The 20,269-nt window shown below is 37.5% G+C and overlaps 1 protein-coding gene and 1 long non-coding RNA gene across 2 annotated transcripts; both read left to right on the top strand.

Annotated features, from left to right (window-relative positions):
* Window positions 1–417: 417 nt before the first annotated feature.
* On the top strand, window positions 418–17,977 carry LOC149423293 (aminopeptidase N-like). Its single transcript, XM_089632709.1, has 10 exons — window positions 418–732; window positions 4,785–4,965; window positions 7,269–7,425; window positions 7,692–7,773; window positions 8,342–8,525; window positions 9,345–9,531; window positions 15,529–15,671; window positions 16,800–16,934; window positions 17,724–17,901; window positions 17,949–17,977. Exons 1-10 carry the CDS (start codon window positions 461–463, stop codon window positions 17,975–17,977), a joined length of 1,548 nt encoding a protein of 515 aa, XP_089488835.1. The 5' UTR covers window positions 418–460.
* Window positions 17,978–18,352: 375 nt separating this feature from the next.
* On the top strand, window positions 18,353–19,972 carry LOC149423292 (uncharacterized). Its single transcript, XR_016302312.1, has 3 exons — window positions 18,353–18,600; window positions 19,616–19,694; window positions 19,793–19,972. It is a non-coding gene; the product is annotated as an uncharacterized LOC149423292 (long non-coding RNA).
* Window positions 19,973–20,269: the final 297 nt, after the last annotated feature.

Below are 20,269 nucleotides of genomic sequence, written 5' to 3'. Positions count from 1 at the left end.
ATTAGTATAATATTCTGTGCATCAAGGATAAGCTAATCATTTGCATAAATGCAGTTTATTACCCTATGTTATCATTTTTGTTAGTTGGTATTATCTTGGTCAATGTTCATATACGGTAATATCAAAATATTATTATTTTTTCATAAAGAATAAAAAGGAAAAAATGAAAACAAACGAGTCACGTTTCTTATTACGCGTATCACTAAACTTAAGGGGGTGATATGTATTTCATTAGGGTACAAATACAAAAGTAAAACATGATCCAATGACATTTGAACATTAGCGGACCTGGGTGGGATCCTTGGGGAACACCAAATATTACCTCGACAGGCTTTGAGAAGACACCATTGATTAAGAACATGCTGTAACATTTTGTATGGGTTCACTCATTCATATTTTTGGTTAATTTAGGCCAGAACTTGAAGGCTTCGTTCTGACCGAGTTCCAGCCCACGCCCGTCATGTCCAGCTACCTGATTGCCTTCATCGTCTCGGACTTCGTTTACAAATCCAACCTCGAGCACGGCCCTTTGATCTACCCCAAGAAGTTCAGGTCCTTCGCCAGGCCGACCGCCGAAGACCAGTTAGATTTCTCACTGGCATTTGGACAGAGCAGTCTCCAGCTCTTGGAGAGGTATACCGGAGTCCCGTACGCCATCAGCAAAATGGACAATGCTGCTCTTCCAGATTTCGCAGCAGGAGCAATGGAGAACTGGGGATTAATTACCTACAGGTTGGTGTACAATATATTTTTTCTTTGGGTTCAACACAATGTTGTCATCAATATTTCAAAATCTGTACGTTAGAGCAGTGCTCCGCAACCGGTGTGCCGTGGCACACTGGTGTGCCGTGAGCCGGACACAGGTGTGCCGCGGTCAAATTCAATGTATTTGACATTTCACAATATTTCATTATGCATTTAATACACAATGACAAAATATTTTTCATAATATTGTCTGTTTTTCATTGTCTGCAGAAACTGTTAAAAGACGTATTCACAATATATTAGAAAATTGTTATTGGCTGAAAAATTTGCACTTCAGATCAACGAAACAACCGATATTAAAAATAAAGCACAGTTGATAGCTATTGTACTTTTCGTTGACGAGGACTTTATTAATTATTCTATAAACAATATATTTCTATAAACAATATTCAGGGAAAGATTAAATTCGTCCGTTAAACTTTATTTCTATAAACAATATTCAGGGAAAGATTAAATTCGTCCGTTTTCTACTTTTTGCCGATGACATCAAACTCTTTCTGAGAATAAGATCGATAGAAGACTGTAGAAAGCTCCAGGAAGATATCGATGCAATTATTGACTGGAGTATTGATAACAAACTTGGGTTCAACTTCCAAAAATGTTCAGTGATGTGCTTTACAAGGGCACACAAGACCATATATTTTAATTACAAAATGAAAGATACGTCACTGAAGCACATGGTGACTTGCAAGGACTTGGGAATTGTGTACGACATTCGCTTAACATTTCACGCTCATATTGAAAAGATCTGTAAATCAGCCACTAAGATGTTGGGTTTTGTCATACACAATTCGAAAGACTTGACCAACCTTGCAGTAATAAGGCTGCTTTACTTTAGCTTAGTGCGTAGCATTCTCGAGAATGGATCTCAGGTATGGGGGCCAGAGGACACTGTCTATGTACTAATGGTCGAGAAGATACAAAAAAAGTTTTTACGATACCTCTACATGAGAGAGTTTGGTTATTACCCATGGCTGTTTCCAACAGCATTTATCTCGGGAATGCTGGGTATATGCAGCCTTAGTTCCAGAAGGGATGTTGCATTACTCCTGATGGCGTATAAGCTACTAAACGGTTTAGTATCAATACCAGACATTCTGGCTAAAATAGGATTTTATGTCCCGGATAATTTCGCGCGAGGCCGCCAACACAGGCTTTTGATTCTTCCTAGGTGCAGAACTAACTTACCAATGGTGATGCCCTTGGGAAGAATCACTAGGTTAATTAACTGCCTCGCAGGAAATGTGGATATTTTCCACATGTCCTACAACGTATTTAAACGTGAAATATTATTATTCAATACTTAAAATTGTAAATCTAAATTTGAAACTTTTTTCTTTGTCCCACTTGTAAATGTACCTATTTGTTATTCACTTTTTTGTAAATGTTAATTATCGATATTGCAATGTTCTGGTTCATACTGTTTTTGCAAATAAACAATAAATAAATAAATAAATAAAGAACATTATTTATTTTGTAAGGAGGTTCCAGAGCGAACTACCGGTGAAGAATTTTTTCAAGTAACCGATGATTTCTTCAAAATATATAATATTAAATGGAGCAATTGCATTGCTGTTTGCACGGATGGCGCTGCGGCAATGACGGGTAGTAAAAAAGGTATTGTCTCTTGTGTAAAACAAAATATCTAACGTTACAATTTACACACTGCTGCATACATCGAGAAGTATTGATGGTCAATAATTTACCGAAGGATTTGAACACGATGAATGAATGCATTAAAATCGTAAACATAATTAAATCAAGAGCCCTAAACTCGCGAATCTTCGGAATACTCTGTGCAGAAATGGGAGCCGAATATGAATCCTTATTGTTTTATACTGAAATTCGTTGGCTATCCCGAGGCAAAGTTTTGGCTAGATTGTTTGAGCTTCGTCACGAGGTGTGCGAGTTTCTTTTAAATCAAAATATGCCCAAACTATATCAGCACCTCGATGATAATTACTGGATAGCCAAACTTGCATACATGGCTGATATATTCGAGCATTTGAATGAACTTAATAACAAACTTTGGCAAAAAGAGTTGCAAAAAGGATGTTGGAAATGTACCAAAGGATCAACCATAGTACAATTGAAAACAAACAATTAACTGTGGATCTGGCCCAACAACATTTAAGTATGCTTCAGCAGAAATTTGGTCGGTATTTTTATTACATTAATACGGAACAATACGATTAGATTCGAAATCCTTTTGCAACCAATGGAATAAATTCTACGGAAGCACCGCCTCTGCAAATTCGAGTGGAATTTACAGATTTAAATAATGACATGATATTAAAACTTCACTTCTCCGAAGATCAATTATAAGTTTTCTGGGTTTACGTTAAAAAAGAATATCCTCACATTTCCGTCAAAGCATTCTTAACACTTCTTCCATTTTCAACGACATATTTATGTGGGCAAAGTTTTTCAACGCTTCTATTAATTAAAAATGATAAGCGGTCATGCTTAAAAGGTCTTGACCAAGAACTTCGGGTTGCGCTGTCAAAAATCGAGCCGAATATAAAACTTTTCTGTTCATTGAAACAAGCGCAGGTTAATTTAACAATTATAATTAATTTATCATCAATTTATTATTATTTTATAATAATTATTAAGATTGGGTAAAAATAAATATGTTATAGTTATATGTATGTGTGTATACTTTTCAAATAAAAAACAAGAAATTATTTTAAAATTTGTGTATCAATTTAATATCTATACATTTTAGCTTTTGGTGTGCCGCGGAATTCTAGGAAGAAATTTGGTGTGTCGTAGGTGAGAAAAGGTTGCGGAGCACTGCGTTAGAGGACCACGATTCAGTGTCGTTATTGCTTGAAATGGTTTTAGCCATGTTGTTTTATCATGTTGTAGTAACATGATCTGTATATGTACAGCCAGATATTTCCATGAATCCTCTTCCCCATATCCTCCTCCAGTCCCGCAGCAATTTGGGGAGCGGGTTTGGGTACCGTCGCCCCGGAAATCATTTATTGGAAAACAAACACTTCTGCCATAGGTCACTCCAAGCTGTTCACTACGTTTGGTGATTTAACAGGGGTGCCAGGGTTCGTCGGGTGAGGTCTATTCAAGATGCGCCTGCCCACCAGCTGCGTCGGATCGGGAGAAGCTGGTTAAGGAAGACCCTTTGACCTCTGCAACTGGTCTCTAGACCAATCGCCAAGATATATACACTGATCCCTAGATTCCTACCCACCCCTCATACCTTTTCCTCTCCAAAACTTCCTATTCTTCCTGTCCTAGCATCCCCAAAGATCACACAAACCCTGAGGTAAATTATTTTCCTCTGAGCCTCCTGTGTGGTATTAATGTAAAAATCAAATAAATAAAAACTTCATAATACTTTAATGCTGTAGTTCTGCAGGTTTAAGCAATTGAAACTATTTTATTATTATTTTTTGTTTTCACAAATTAACAAGCACCGGTTACAAATAGATCTTCTGTGAGTATCTTCACCACAGTTTGACAATGCATTTTGAAGGCGAAATACTTTCACGCGTAGTGACGTATTTTCCAAAAACTATTTAACACATTTTAAAAGGATGTAGAAAATTTATTCGTCAATGTAAAAATATATCTGGTCACCAAACACGGCCAAATCCATGTCAAGCATTTTCAATTTTTACCCCAGCAATACTGAGAATACCTTCCACTCTGGAACGTTCCTCAAATATTATTTTAAATAAGTAATTTGTAAAATAACATAAATTAATCAAATAAAATTTACTTGCGCATGCCGGGATTCGAACACGCGACCTCCAGCTTGCTAGTAGAGAGCCTTACCTCTCGCCCTCAGATGGAGCCTCATTGCATCTGTGCATCAGAGATGGCCATCGGTCTGATAACAATGGATTGTTGGATCAGGAGGACCGCCCTCCTTTGCACAGAATCAAGTATTGTGGGGCTCCAGCCCAGAGGTGGCTCCCAAATTCAATTGTGAGGCATACTTAAGATTAGTGATGAATACATATTAATAAATTTCATTGGTTATCTTTAATTAGGGAGACATCCATGCTGGTGAACAATGAGACCAGCACAAACAGCCGTCAAAGCATAGCTGGAGTCATCGCGCACGAGAACGCGCACATGTGGTTCGGAGATGAGGTCTCCCCAGCCTGGTGGGACTACACCTGGCTCAGCGAGGGTTTCGCCACCTACTTCGAGTTCTTCAACACGGGCCAGGTAAGCAATTATCAAATTGCGCCTAAACCACCTAAACACAGATACATTTGAACAGACTTGATTAGATTTTACAAATTGGATTTATAGTATAGAAGACACCTATAGCACAAAACTACCTACCTAAACCATTGCATAAACAAATGCAGCATCTGGTTCCGCAATTAACCGTGCTCTTAATACATTCAACAATATTTTTGTCTAAACTTTAACATTGACTTTTTTTCGGATTCACTGCCCAAATTTAAAAGTAGCGTCATGTCAATAATATAAATTGTTCAATACGCTTACATACACTCACACACACACACACGCACCTACTCACACAACATACAGTATACACCTATGCAGAGATGTGCAAAATGGGTACCCAAAACCATTTGAAATGCAAAATGGAAATGGGTCAAAACTTTTCCATTTGAAAATGCAAAATGCAAAATGGTTTTTAGAAAAGCATTTCAAATGCAAAATGCAAAATACCTATTTTCAAAATGCATTGAAAATGCAAAATGGTTTCTCAGGTCAAACAATTAAAATAATTATAGAATTTTTAAACAATTTTGTCATTTAATAATGGAAATCAATGAAGAACAAACATATTACATGATGGTAAATCCAAAAATACCACGACTACAGATTATGAAACCACAAAAAATTTGCGCGGGACTAATGTTGACAACGTAAAAACATAGAAACTGCTATCTAACATTTAATATTACAGCGTCATGGCCCCATGTTCAGTATTTGAATCAGTATTTTTGTAATGGTATCACTCAATTGCCAGGGCTCCTACCAGGGAGCAACTTGACAAATGTAAATTATCTCTCATAGCGAGGTTGAGGATCGACTGATATTTGGGGCTTATGAAAAAAAGATTAAGTATTAATTTGATTAGTATTAATTTGTACCCTGATAATGCTTAAGTAAAGCGAAACCGGTCGGTTCTTAAATTAATAAATATCGTGGTTTTAAAACAAAAAAAGTATTTTATTTTATTAAAAAAAGATGAGTGGATATAGTAGGAAGAATGTTGCAAAAAAGCATTTTAAATGGAAAATGCATTGATAAAAGCATTTAAAATGCAAAATACAAAATGGTTTTTAGAAAAGCATTTAAAATGGAAAATACCCATTTTGCATTTCCATTTTAAATGGATTTATTTGAAATAAAGCACATCTCTGCACCTATGCAATACACACGTCACCTGGTAATTACTGAATATACGGATCACTTATATAAGACATTTCAAGAAAACATATCATAAGTACCCACCTTAAAATATTTAATATCTGTAAATTCTTTCATCACTGTAATCACTGTAGTAAATAAAAGTATATATAGAAATACAGGTTCTTTCGTACAATAATATATATTTTAAATTTTAACTTGTTTGAACCACGGCACAGGCTTTAAAAAATAAAACGAATTAAAAATAATTTACATTTTTTTTTATAGAAATGCCAGTGAAGATCCTTCTGTCATTTCATTTAAAAGAGTATTGTAGTTCAACAAAATTGCAGGAAAATCCATTTTAAAACTTATAAAAGGAAAAAAAAAATTAATTCATTTTAATTAGATTTATTGATTATAATTTATTTTAAATTGGTTTAGACTGATTCGAATTCGTTTGGAATAACGCCCTCAGTCCCCTCTTACCCCATGTTGTAGTCGTCCAATGATACAGTACACCACTATACAAATAAAAATCTCATTAATATTATATATGTCTAATTTTATTCGTACTAAAAACTTACGTAATTGTCTTCGCCATTATTCCATTGGACCCTCTCTATTTTGAAAAATCATTAAAAAAAATCATCATTCTTCAGATATTCATTTTAATCATATAGTTCATATTATGTTAATGGGTAAATTAAAAAAATTGTATGTAAATACAAAAATACGAAGTATTTATTTTGTCTTCAACAAAAATGGAAAAAAGTTTTAAATGTACACATCTGCCCTGGTGATAAACACTGCAATGCTGTCCGAAACGTTGGCTAAGGAAATGGGTAGCGCAACCCAGCATAATACCCCACAAATAAATCACTACATATAATACTTTTGTTGCAAAAGAGTATTAAAAAGTCAAAAGTCGGGCCAACAATGTGGTTGGTGAAGCGAGTCGTTCTTCTAAAATTTAGTAATTTTACGTTAGGTTAGGTTCGGCTAGGCTTGAATAAATCACGCCAAGTGTGGCAAGCATCGACCACATGTAGTTATTAAGTCGATGGTGGCAGATCACTCAGTAAAGATCGCGGATTTAAAGTTACTCAGATGGTAAAGAGTAAGTGTATTGTTTGCAGGTTAACCCATCGTGGAGGATGATGGAACAGTTTGTTATCACGCAGATTGGTCGCTCCATGCTGCAAGATGCTCTGGTGACCACCAACGCCATGACCAACGCAGTCTTTTCACCCAATGAGATTGAATCCAACTTTAATACGATTGCTTACCAAAAAGGCAAGTACTTGAAGATCACAAACATGGGAAAATAATTCTACTTCTTTAGCCGTTCCCTCAGGGCTGAGAAACGTGACCCCCGCATTAATTGACCAGATGCATCCGTATCCTCTTCCGAAGCATTTAGTAGCACGTAAAGAGCCACTGACATTGATCGCGACACTTGATCATCCCAATACATTGGTGTTTGTCATTTGCTTGTTCAAAGCTTTGTTAATAAGAGCGTTAATCCAAACCAAATGATATAATTAGTTTTTCTTTCACAGCTGGCTCTATTATCCGAATGATTCAGCATATCCTTGGCGAAAGTGTTTTCCAGAAAGGCCTTGGCGATTATCTTAAATCAATGTACGTATTCAATTTTCTTTAAACTCGAAATAAAACGAAGTATGCATTACTACGTTCCCAGGCCGACATCCACACTAGTCCTTTGCACGCAAGGCAAATTTGAATTATTCTATTGCAATGTTCAATTATTATAAATAACTTTGTAACGTCCAACTAAATCTATTTGTTGTTTAATCTATATGGCAGTCTCCAAACTATAGAACAAGCATAATATTATTAGTCAAATAAATTCTTTAGAATTCCTTTCACCACCGGCATATTTCTTTCACACATCCCACGCCGTTCTGGACAGCGCAGATCAACTTTGCATGTGACAAGTGTGTTTCTAAAGCATCTATTTTCATGGAAAATGTACGGATTGGAAGTTGTCTAGATGTCTTAATGCGTTGCTTACGTTGGGTAGGTACGTGGGCACAGTGTGTCCTTAAACCCTGTTTAGTATTCTAGTTTCGTTGACCTGTGTTTAATTTTCCAATGACGAATAACCTATCTGCTGAATAATGCTTCCCAATAAAATATAATTATTTTACGAGATGTGGTTTGTTTTCATTTGTTGTTAATATTTCAGTCCCAAGGGAAGTACGAGACCTGAGATCTTGTACACAGCCTTGAACAATGCTGCGGTAGAATTCAACGTGTCCCTGCCAACTGATCTGGGAGAGATATTTGACTCATGGGCCAGCGCTAAGGGTTTCCCCATCATCACAGCCACCAGGGCTTTCGGAGAACAAGACTACGTCGTCTGCCATCAGGTAAATACTTATTGTTACCCATGGTTCTGAACCTGGACTACTAGACTACGAGACAAATGCATTAATGCTTACCCCTGTTCTTGTAAGGTGTACTATTTCGTCTGCCATGATGAACATTAACTCTAACTAATTACCTGAAACCATATAATGTCAAGTGCCACCGAGCAAACTTTTACTTGTATTATTTGAAAAAAATGCATGTTCATGTCTCACTGGTTGCTTACACTGCATTCTTGTTTCTCCAACAATTTAGTCAGTTCAGAGATCGCGAACTCAGCATCTCTTTATTTGAAGAAATGCCGTACTCTAAAAATAGCTGCCCTAAGCCGCTGCGTAGGTTGCCTAGGCCTGAATCAGCCTTGATGATAGTTGACAGTGATAATGCTGCTAATCCTAAAGAAATTCTTCTTCGTAAGGTGGAGGAGATTCGATGGGAGTCAAAGCGGATGCCGAGGTTATTCAGCTAGTCAATGGCATCGAGAGTCATTCGGCCTCCAGGAAACTGACAAAGGGGACTATCTTCTACTTTGTTGTCTTGTTTGAATCATTCCCAGGACCCATTTGTGCATCATACATACATGCACATCGACTGCATAGGGTGCATTTTACTGAGGAAGTTTCCCAGTTTAAATGTTGAATCCAGAAAAAAATTGCTAGTATGACACAAGAGTCTGCCAATGAGTTTGCACGAACCCTCAAAAAAGTATGGTGACTGTAGTAGTCTTTTGCCTGCTGTCCAAAGGGGTTTCCTGGGTGTTAGGCAGCTATAAGTGCTAATGGTTATCATAAATCACATGTGTGTGTTTTTCTCTCTTGTAGTATCGCTACTTCACTAACAAAACCCAGTGGGGAGAGGAGCGCTACTGGGTCCCTGTGAACTGGGCCACGGCCGCCGAATACGACTTCAATAACACACTTCCCACGGGCTGGCTCTCCCCGGGCGTGCCACTGACGATCAACCTGAATCCCAACCATGGTTGGTTCCTGCTCAACAAGCATGTCACAGGTGACTCTTTTTTTAAATCGTTTATATATGTATTTTGAATATTTATGTCCTTACGTTAATACTAGGTTTTTGTGCCAAATACTGCAATCTGTCAAGAGTTTTGTTCAGGTATCCGGGGGTTCTAAACCCGAAGTAGCTCTGCCGAACTCAACAGTGGGGTTTACTATCTTATGCCAAAGTCTTCTTATGAATGCGAAACGTTTTAGACCAGCTAGCATTATGATAGGCGATAATTAGTGCTATTAACGGTAATAGTTATTGCTCATAATAATTTGTTATCCTTTGAGCTTTACATAAAAAAAAACCTTGTCTTGTAAACATAAGTTTATCTTTAAAAAATATACAAATTTAATTGTTTACTTTAACCCTTTCAGACCTGAATTAAAACTGGCAGTGGTAGAACACATTTGATATTTGATGACGGGTGTTTTTTTCAATAGTTTAGTTACTTCCACTTTCATTTAAAAGAACATTAGGCCTCATATGGCCTCGGAAAATGACAAATCTTACACTGTATCCCAAAAATATAAAATATGGTTAAATATTTATAAAAATTTAATATTTAAAAATACCTAAAAATCATTCGAGATTGAATACAAAATCTTTCAAAATGTAAAACCTAGTAATTAAAATTCAATTGCGCAAAGCAATTTATACCAGAAATTGGAACTCAAAAATCGCCAATTTTTGTTCGCTCTAGAATTTAGTCTAGATAGTGAGAAACAAAATCTTGAATCTTTGTATTTTCAAATATACTCACAGTCTGAAATATAAAAAAGTGGGTGTGTCAAGCCTACGCAAGACAGAAGTGAAACTTCTAGTATTCCTCTCTCTCTATTTTCATTTCATCATCTCTATTTTCTCTCTTAGGTTAGTTTGAAAATTAGAGGTTAAATAATTCAACGACGAAGCATGGATTTGCTTTTTCTAATATTTTCTTATAGATGAATGACGTTCGATTAATGTATAGTTCCAAAAATTTTCAATTTATTCACAAGTATACAATATTACATAAATAACAATATTACAATTAAAAATTACAAAGAAATTACAATGACAATTTACCAATCATGTGCCATTTTCATTGTCAATTTCATGAATATCATTTCCTAATGTCGTGATAATTGGGTTATGGTAACTAAAGTGCGAGATATATACATTCCAACAATACTACTATATTGTGAAATATTTATCAACTCTTATAGGTTATATTTACCTTATGTTAATGTCATCACTGTGTGAATCAGACTCTCCTCTTCTTTGGTGATTCTCAGGGGATATTTCCTCTTGTGCCACTGATGTGTTCATCACCTCTATCTCGTCACTACTCATTTTTAACACTGAAATTCTGTACCAAACCGTATGAACCACAATCAATTACGTATTTCACTCGTATTACACTCACGACGCAGTATACTAACCAAGCAGCTGATGCTTGGCGTGGCGCAGTTCGCTGGTGTCTGAGAGAGAGGAAAGAAGAGAAGAGAGAGAACGTTCGTGAGCGGCTCCCCCACCTCAACAAGCGCATATGGTGAGAGAGGGACAGTGAACGGTGAGCGGTGGTGGGGGTACCCGCATTTTCGTGTCGATCCTAACTCGGTTTTACTCCGTCCCCGAAAATCCATTACGCGCCTAAAGAAGTTTCACTTCAATAATTACATATATCCTTACATTACACATATTCAGTATGATGTAAAACTTCACGAAGAATACATCGTTTCGAAGATTAACTCGAATATTTCGTTCACAGTATTCAGATAACAACGGGGTATAATAATCGGAACAAGGTATCGATTATCCAATTCAGTCCTCTCGCAATTTCCGTCGAAAGTACATACATTGGTCGAAATTCTTATTCTTCAATCTCGTCGAAGGTACACACTTACATACTCCAAACATTAAAAATCATTTCACTCGAACAACGAGTGGGTCGAACCACTCGTTGTTCGAGAGGAATGACTCCATCGAGATTCGAGCCCCTGATTCGTCGACTCGTGACTCACTCGACATAGTCCAGTCAAGTTAATCATGAAAAGGGGGTTGTGCTTGCAAAAGGTCCAGTCATTCTGAATTTTTTATATGTTGTTAGGACCTAAACCAGTATTAAAAAAAAATTTTGCAACTTCGAAAGTGCTGTGCGAGCGGCGGTGGACCTAAAAAACCAGGAAATTTTCGTATTTTTTTCAGTTTTTGCTCAATATCTCAGTAAAGGAAGGGTCTGACCGGTCTAGTCGGTAGACACACTTTTAAAGTAGACTAAATTTGCTATAATTTGAAACCAAAACAAGCTATATAAAGCCATTGGTTTTCAAGATACAGTTCTTCAAAAATAGGCAATTTTTTCCAAAAAGTGAAATTTTTTCGAAACGGTCACTTATTTTGTAAAATAACTTCTAAAATACGCATCTTACGTCAAATATTGTAGTAAATAAAGATGTTGTAAATTTAATTAGCTTTTATTTGAGACTAGATTGATATCTGTAGACTAAACGGTTCTCTCAAAAATGGCAGATAACCAAAAACAGTCATAAGTGGATATTGGGTGAAATGCAAATAAACTGTTCTCACGTCTTTTTATGGTTTTATTTATCAAACAGTTAACAGATTTTTGATGAAAAAAAGAAAAGATATTACATCTATCGGGAATTACGTCATCTTCAAACATTGTTTTATATACCTACATACCAAAATGCTTGTACAAACATCATGGTACCTACTATAAGAACAAATTACATGTACACAAAAAATAAAACTAATATAAATCATGTAGGTATTGTGTCTTGGTTGCCAAATCATGTCTTTCTTTTTATTTTACTTGGGAGAGGCGCCCAGTCTGTAGTCGGGTCATCTTCATCGTCCGAGCATTTCAGCTCCACATCCGGGACGTTAATGCAAAATTTGCCACCGCATGACTGACAGAGGACCGAGCAGTGGAGCCCAGCCTTTCTACACGAGCAGCTCCCAGAGCATCCTTTATTGCATTTACACGAAATTTTTCGCAAAAGGGCAGGAGGTGCGGGATCCATCGTGGTGGGGATGGGGGTGATCCTTGAGAAGACAGCTTCCACCCCCATTCAGTGGGGTTCAAGTTGACTCCCCGCCACTTCTGCACTTGGAGGTAGCACCTTGCTGCATGGTGGCCTGCAGCATCTTCCGTCAGTGGCAAACGGGCGAGGTTTATGTTTGTTGAAGTGACAAACGTCTTATACCTCAGAAAATCCAAAGTATCCCGCGCGATGTCACCCCCATATAGAGCCACGAAGCACTTGATGCCTGCTTCACTCACGGCTTGTGGGGTAGAGTCTGGCCGAAGGAAGACCTCCACTTGCTCAGCAAGTGGTTCACTCTTGCTCAGAAGTGTGCTGATTTTGGTCTTTCCTTGGCCAAACGGTGCTGAGGTGGTATCGCACCCGGCAAACGCGTGGGTAAATAGTACCGTTCCTGGTAATTGTCGGGAGTCCTGGTTGTTGTAGGAGGTCGTAGAGTAGTAACAGCAACCAGCTTCACCCTTCGTGCTCTTCTGAAGATAGACGTTTGTCTCTTCAGCGCCTAAACCATTGAGAAGAACGAGCAGGTTGACATCTTCTCCCACTATGACGACCCGATCGGCATCTGCTCTTTTTGATAACGCCATCATGACGATCTCTCGATCAGCATATTCTTCGGCAACAGCCACTTCTACTCCCTCCTTCTGAAAGGCGTCACAGAAAAGAGTTATAAGGCGTCTCTTATTGTTTTCATTGCCCAATACATGCTCTTGAGCAATTTGAATTACTTTGGATTCATTGAAAGTCAATTCGTAGCTGGAATGAGCTGCGTAGCGCCGGAGTCGTTCCGCTGTTTTGGTGTTTTTTTTTGTAGCATCTTCGGGGTAGCCGTCAAAAACGATGGATACGTTCTTCCCAAAGTGGTTTCGGACGTAGGTGGTATAACGCGCCAAAAGTGCTCGAACCGTGCTTTTCCGCTGCCACACGACCTTGTGCAAGAGGTAGCCAACATCCAAAGTGACGTGAGTGCTGGCATCTATCGGCGTGTGGCTGGAAAGAGGAGTGAAGGCAGAGTACAGAGTAGATTTTGTGCCCTTGCGCATCCCTTGTTCATTGAACAGAGACATCGGGAACGGGGCCAACTCATATTTGAAGTCATCCTGTAAATCCTGTTCAGATTTCTTTGCAATACACACTCGCTGAAAAATTGTGAGCGGATCCACAGCCACTCTTCTGTTTTTGTCCGGCAGTTTAACGGTTGAGGTGATCGATGCCAGCGTGGTAACTTTATTTTTCCGTTATATTACTACCTTGTCGTACATTTTCCCCACAATTTTCATTACTCCTTCCGATCCAACTCTCTGGGCTGTGTGGCAATTAATTTTAGGACCTGCCAGTAAACCACTACTGATAGAAATTAAACTGTCAGTTTTGGGAAATGGAGGGTGGAGAGCAAACCAGTTTTTTAGTTTTTCCACATCACTATTATCTCGGATGATTCGAGAAGGTCTCATGTCTACATGCTGCTCTTCAGTATGACATGATAAGCTGCAAAAACTTTCCAGTTCTTCACAAATGTTCAACATAAACACCATTCCTGTTGTCCACCTTGCCAGAATACTTTCGGAGATTCCTCTTCCTTGGGTCAACCCACCGTAGGTTTTCATGGATCGCATCAGCTTCTGCTCAATTGTTAGGTCTGACCACAACCCAGACCAAAACTTGTCAGACCGGCAAATGGTGAAGGATCCTTTTGTGAACATGTCGTATTCACTTTTATCCATCCGATCTTATAGAGCCATAATATCCTGAAGATAGAGGTGCGCGCTCTTAGCATACAAAAAATGTCAAGTTGCGTGGAAAAAAGGGAGCATCTTGTGGACAGTGTACAAATGAAGGTTCCAATTACCAGCACACTCTGCCTGGATGAACAGTTTTATCAAAGTGGTCATACGAAAGTATAGGACCCACAACTGTGATGTTAGACCATTCGCTTTAATTTTCTCCAAGGCACTTTTAAATTTTGCCTTTAGTATTTGGTAGGTATCAATTTCTTCTGCTGATATAGTGAGAGACCTTTCAGTGTCTCGCAGCAATTTTTCAGTCTCGTCTCGCTCCTCAGGAGTTATGTCAACCTCATAAAAACAATGCTGGCCAGTGTGAGGTTTGCCAAAATGTGGGCTCGAACAGCTCGTGAATATGCGTGCCCATTCATATGGGTAACCATGGGTATAGGTACTAATGGGTACTTGAAATTTTAAATAGTCGTAATTATATTATAACCCTAGGATAAACTCACGAAGATTAATGGATTTACTTCACATCACAATAAAACCATAAAAAGACGCGAGAACAGTTTATTTGCATTTCACCGAAAACCCACTTATGACTGTTTTTGGTTATCTGCCATTTTTGAGAGAACCGTTTAGTCTACAGATATCAATCTAGTCTCAAATAAAAGCTTATTAAATTTACAACAACTTTATTTCATACAATATTTGACGTGAGATGCGTATTTTAGAAATTATTTTACAAAATAAGTGACCATTTCGAAAAAATTTCACTTTTTGGAAAAAATTGCCTATTTTTGAAGAACTGTATCTTGAAAACCAATGGCTTTATATAGCTTGTTTTGGTCTCAAATTATAGCAAATTTAGTCTACTTTAAAAGTGTGTTTACCCACTAGACCGGTCAGACCCTTCCTTTACTGAGATATTGAGCAAAAACTGAAAAAAATCCGAAAATTTCCTGGTTTTTTAGGTCCACCGCCGCTCGCACAGCACTTTCGAAGTTGCAAAATTTTTTTTTTAATACTGGTTTAGGTCCTAACAACATTTAAAAAATTCAGAATGACTGGACCTTTTGCAAGCACGGATGTACATCTTGACTGGACTAACAATGCAATATTATAATATTGTGACGAAGTCACCGAGTGTAAGATTCTGGCACAAATCAATCTGTGCCAGAGTTTCCCTATTCGAAATAATACATATTTTTTCATTTCCTCAGGATTCTACCGCGTAATGTACGACCTTGACAACTGGGCAGCCTTGTCCACGGCTCTTGTCAATGAAGATCTCGAAGTCATCCCTCCCGTCAACAGAGCTCAGTTGATCACTGATGCGTTTGAATTTGCTAAAACTGATAGACTGGTAAGCTTCTAAATAAATATTTATACAAGTTTAAAATAAAAGAGATGCCATGCGTTTATGAGTGGTAAAACCATAAAGATATATACACGGGGTACGAAAACTCGCTGGGGAACTGGTGAATCTATGTCACATATGGAGTCGATTTTGTGGTAAGTAAGTATAATTTATACTTTTTTTTCGTTTGCGAATAAATCAAATCCGAAGTTGGAATTGTTTAGGACATATTTGAAAAAAATCAGTCGCTCGAGGGTTAACCGTTTGAGTGCCAAAAAAATTCATACAGTTGCTTGTAAAATGCCACCAAAAAAACATTATTTTTTATGGAACTATATATTTTTTTAAAACCCCATAAACTCTTTGAATTTTCAAGGATTTTGATGATTTTTTCGGTGTTTTATTAAAGAATATTGGTTTAGAATCACGCGGAGGAGGATCCCAAAGTCCAGGCGTTTCGAAAAAATGAGAATTTTACGTACAGACGTACGCGCGAATCAGAACACGACTGACGCAATCGACGGAAATCGACGATCGGCAATCTTCGTTAAAACACGAATCGACGAAAATCGACGATTGGCACCCAAACGGTTAATGTCAAGGGGACGCATAGAACTGACACCAAAAGTTTTTTAACCCTGTAGTTGCTGAAATATTCTTTGTAAAAATTCTATGTGTTGTAGATGCACCAGTTATGAATTCTTGAAATAATAACTACTTCTTCACAACAAAATACTATGTGTCTTTATTAAGACTAAAAACTCTAATAATCAAGAATGAGTTTATAGTAGGACAGCCAGGAGGCCATGATCTATCTACACTAGAGCCATCTATGTCTCGTAGCTCGAATTATTACACAATTAATAAGGGAGGGAGGGAAGGAAGGGGAATGCTCTGGGATGTCTGAACAGGGAAGACTCTGTGCGGGCACAATCAGCATGGTCCGCTCCGGGCGCTGGCTTGGCAAGGCACCAAGGAGCCGACAGAACGCCTAATACAGCACCTTTAAGGTTTTTACAAGCACCAGGCTTCGTTTGGCTCAGGGCCGGCATGTATCTGAAACACAAAACGTAAATATAAATTTACATAAATTAGCGTTTGAATAATAATTGTTGTAATTTTTCTTGTTTTTAGTCATACGACGTATTGATGGACTTGCTTCAGTACCTGTCCAAGGAAATAGACTACATCCCCTGGACTGCCGGCACCAGCTCACTCAACTACCTCAACCAGCGCGTGCGTGCCACCGGCAACTACTCGCTCTTTGTGGTAAGTATTTATAAGCTAATACTCCTAACAAGTGGGCAAGTATAACTCATAACCCTTCGTCACATTGGCATTTTCTCGGTAACGGTAAGGAATCGACAAGCACCGGAGACCTATTCTTATATACATAAATATTCAATGACTGTACTGCAAACCGTAACTAACTTTACTTTTATGCGCAGGGTCTTCGATTTTTGTCGATACCTTAACATTACCAAGCCAACGGGACGACGGGCTTGGTAGCAATAGGTAGGAAAGAATGCTTGCTGGCAAGAGGGTATAGATCTAGTGTCATAATGAGTATTTATAACTCTTGCTCGTGGCAAGAAGACAAGTACGCTTTGCGGCAAGTAATTAGGCAAGATTATATAGATAAAAATTAGGGAAGCAGACATTGTATGCCGTATTGTTCAAGCTTGTAACAAGTATGATAGGAGGCTTCGTGGCGATTAGAGATTATAAAAAGTTTATTTTAGTATACTTTAATGGCCTTACTAATAAATGTGTTTTAAATTTTACACAACTGATAAACGCCCACTAACCATGACTTACAGTTTCATGTTTCGTTAAGATTTGTTAGTATTATTTTTTTCTTCAATGATATTACATTGATGAGTATACCCTTCAAAAGTTAAAGAAGAAGTTGTTTCAATAAAAAAATTATACATGTTAGTTTTTGTATTTGTAATATTATCATTAATTAGACACATATCTCCCCTTTTGAAATATTTTTTTTGGACATTCACGCATCGAAATAGAATTTATTAATAAATTGGTTTACCTACTTTTCAGAGGTTTATTGAAAACCTAAACCAAAAAGTGTACGCAGACTTGGGATTCGAAGAGTCCGCCTCTGACGAAGCGGTGAGGAAGCTAAACCGAATCCAGATTGTGACTCTTGCTTGCAACGTCCGCTCTCTGAACTGCCTGCAGAGCTCAGCAGAGATGCTGGCCAACTTCACCGCTGGAGGTGAGTACCTAATAAATCTTCTTTTTCATCAGCCTTCTTGTGTTCAGCTTTGGAGACTGTGAATGTATCACTTTGAGGCATCTGTCAATCCTGACGTATTCCTGAGTCTCCTTTACTAAGTATATTACTTGTATTGTAGTTACTACCGGGCTACGTCTGAAATTCAAAACTCTGCCGATAAATTCTGTTTTCTTAACGAACAATGAGCCTCTTGTATACGTAACAAATTAAACACACCCGTGTTTTAGCTCGTGCTTCCTTGCAGTCTTGCACCACAATAGTCACCATTACATACACTATTTTAGTGCTTATTATAGTAATTAAACTTATATAATTAATAAAGAAAAAACACTATAATCTTTTTATCTTTACCTAAGGTCCAAAAATCGTCACAAACTTACGTCCCATCGTATACTGCGCTGGCCTTCGCCTCAGCACCCCCGGACTCTGGGACTCTGTGTGGGCCCTGTATGTTGGAGCCACTCTGGCGGCAGATAGGACCCAGCTGCTCAATGCCCTGGGCTGCGCCGGCTCCAACGAAACGCTCGATGCCTTCCTGCAGCAGAGTGTGATCGATGGAGGAGCGGTCCGCGACCAGGACAGACACTCCGTGGTGGAAGCGGCTATTTCTTCTGGTCCTGAGGGAGTGGAGAGAGCGCTGCTGTTCCTTATTGCTTCCTTCGATGAGCTGCAACAAAAGTAAATAAATATTATTACATTTTATTGGTAATTGTTCGCTATTTAACCCCTCAGGCTTCTGGCAATTCTGTCAGAAGGTCGGAGTATTTCCATTTTGCAATTAAATCCAAATAAATGGAATACTTCTGAATGTATCCGAAAACAAAAAACGTTTTTGTATTTGTTTTTGAAAGGTGATGAAATATGTTTTCAAATTTTATTATTAGAAATAAACATCTATTTTTTAATTATAAAATTTTGAATGCAAACATAAAAAGTTTTAAAAATGGCTCATTGCCACCTTTTTTTCGTATCCTTTCACAAAAATTTTTTTTTTTCAAATTGCGATTGGAACTTTGTTTTCTTAGAGGTGTTGGTAAATTTTAATTCTTCTGTGGTTAACTTCTAGATTTTAATATAAAGCTTGGTGTTTTTTATCATATTTCTCACCATGACAGTAAGGCTGTTCCCAAAAGCGAACAAATTTGCCTGAGGGGTTAAGGTTTTCAATAGCTACTAGTTTTTTTTTATTTTTTATTATTGTTTTAAAGTTTAATTTGTACAACTCCATTGTACTTTTAGTTTTTTTTTATGTTTCAAAATATATAATTTTTAATGTTTTTGTTTTACTATGTATTTGATTTATAAACGAGTAAGATAGTAAAAAACCGCCATTCAGAATCGAAATGCTGCTTGAAATAAATGGCTTTAGGTATGTTTGCCAAATGCCAGGTACTTAATCGATAATTTACTATTGAAAATGTAGAAATCTAATTGTGTTGAATGGTTCAAATTGCTTTTAAATTTTTAATTTTAATTCCCAACCTTCATTTTCCCCATCTCCTTCCCTTCCCCACTCACTTAAACCTCACAAAATTACCCAATTAGGGATGCCTTAGTCCCACTGGCTCTAGATGGTTAGGAGCAGTTGGGGCTCTTGTGAGGTATTTACATAAAATGGGGGGCCTGAATTCAAATTATCATTAAAATTATTATCTGGTGTCAACTAATTACATAAATTTCTATTCATTTCTAGGGCAACCGCATCAACAGGAACAACGAGGATAATAAATGCCCTTGGCACCGGAGTTGTGACCCAAAACCATATTGCACTGGTAAATACATTACATATTAGAATAACTGGAATCTTGTCATAAACTTATGTAAAACCATACTACTTACACATTAACTAATGCTTGTTTTGTTTTTGCAGTTTGAAACCTTCTCAAGTAAATGGAATTCAATCTTCACACCAAGAGAGGTTCAAGCAATTGCAGGTGCCCGAGGAAGCATTGCCATCACTTTGGACTGGCAGCAAAACATTCTACCAAGTATTGAACTATGGTTGCAAGCCAACGTTCATTAAATTAAGATGAACACCAATCCTTTTGTGGTACTTACATGAAATAAATAGTAGTAAAATAATTGCTCTGTATTATAAAATATTTAAATAAATTTGCTCCACAAAACAGTCCTCAAACTAGGTTAAATACAGTTACTGTGCAAATTTATTTATTTGTGATTTTTTTTACAAATTGATGTAAGTATGTAATACATAAAACAATGTAAGAATGTAAATTGTATAAGCCAACATATTTTTAGTAAGCCTTCAGTAGCAAAGGTTCCCTAATTAATATCAATAATCAATAAATATGAAAAAAGGCTTTTTATGTTCAATCTACGGAAGATT

Source organism: Hesperophylax consimilis, chromosome 6 (assembly GCF_061612785.1).
Source record: "Hesperophylax consimilis isolate HC1 chromosome 6, BYU_Hcon_1.0, whole genome shotgun sequence".
NCBI classification, from domain to species: Eukaryota; Metazoa; Arthropoda; class Insecta; order Trichoptera; family Limnephilidae; genus Hesperophylax; species Hesperophylax consimilis.
This window is presented reverse-complemented; position numbering and strand designations above follow the sequence as displayed.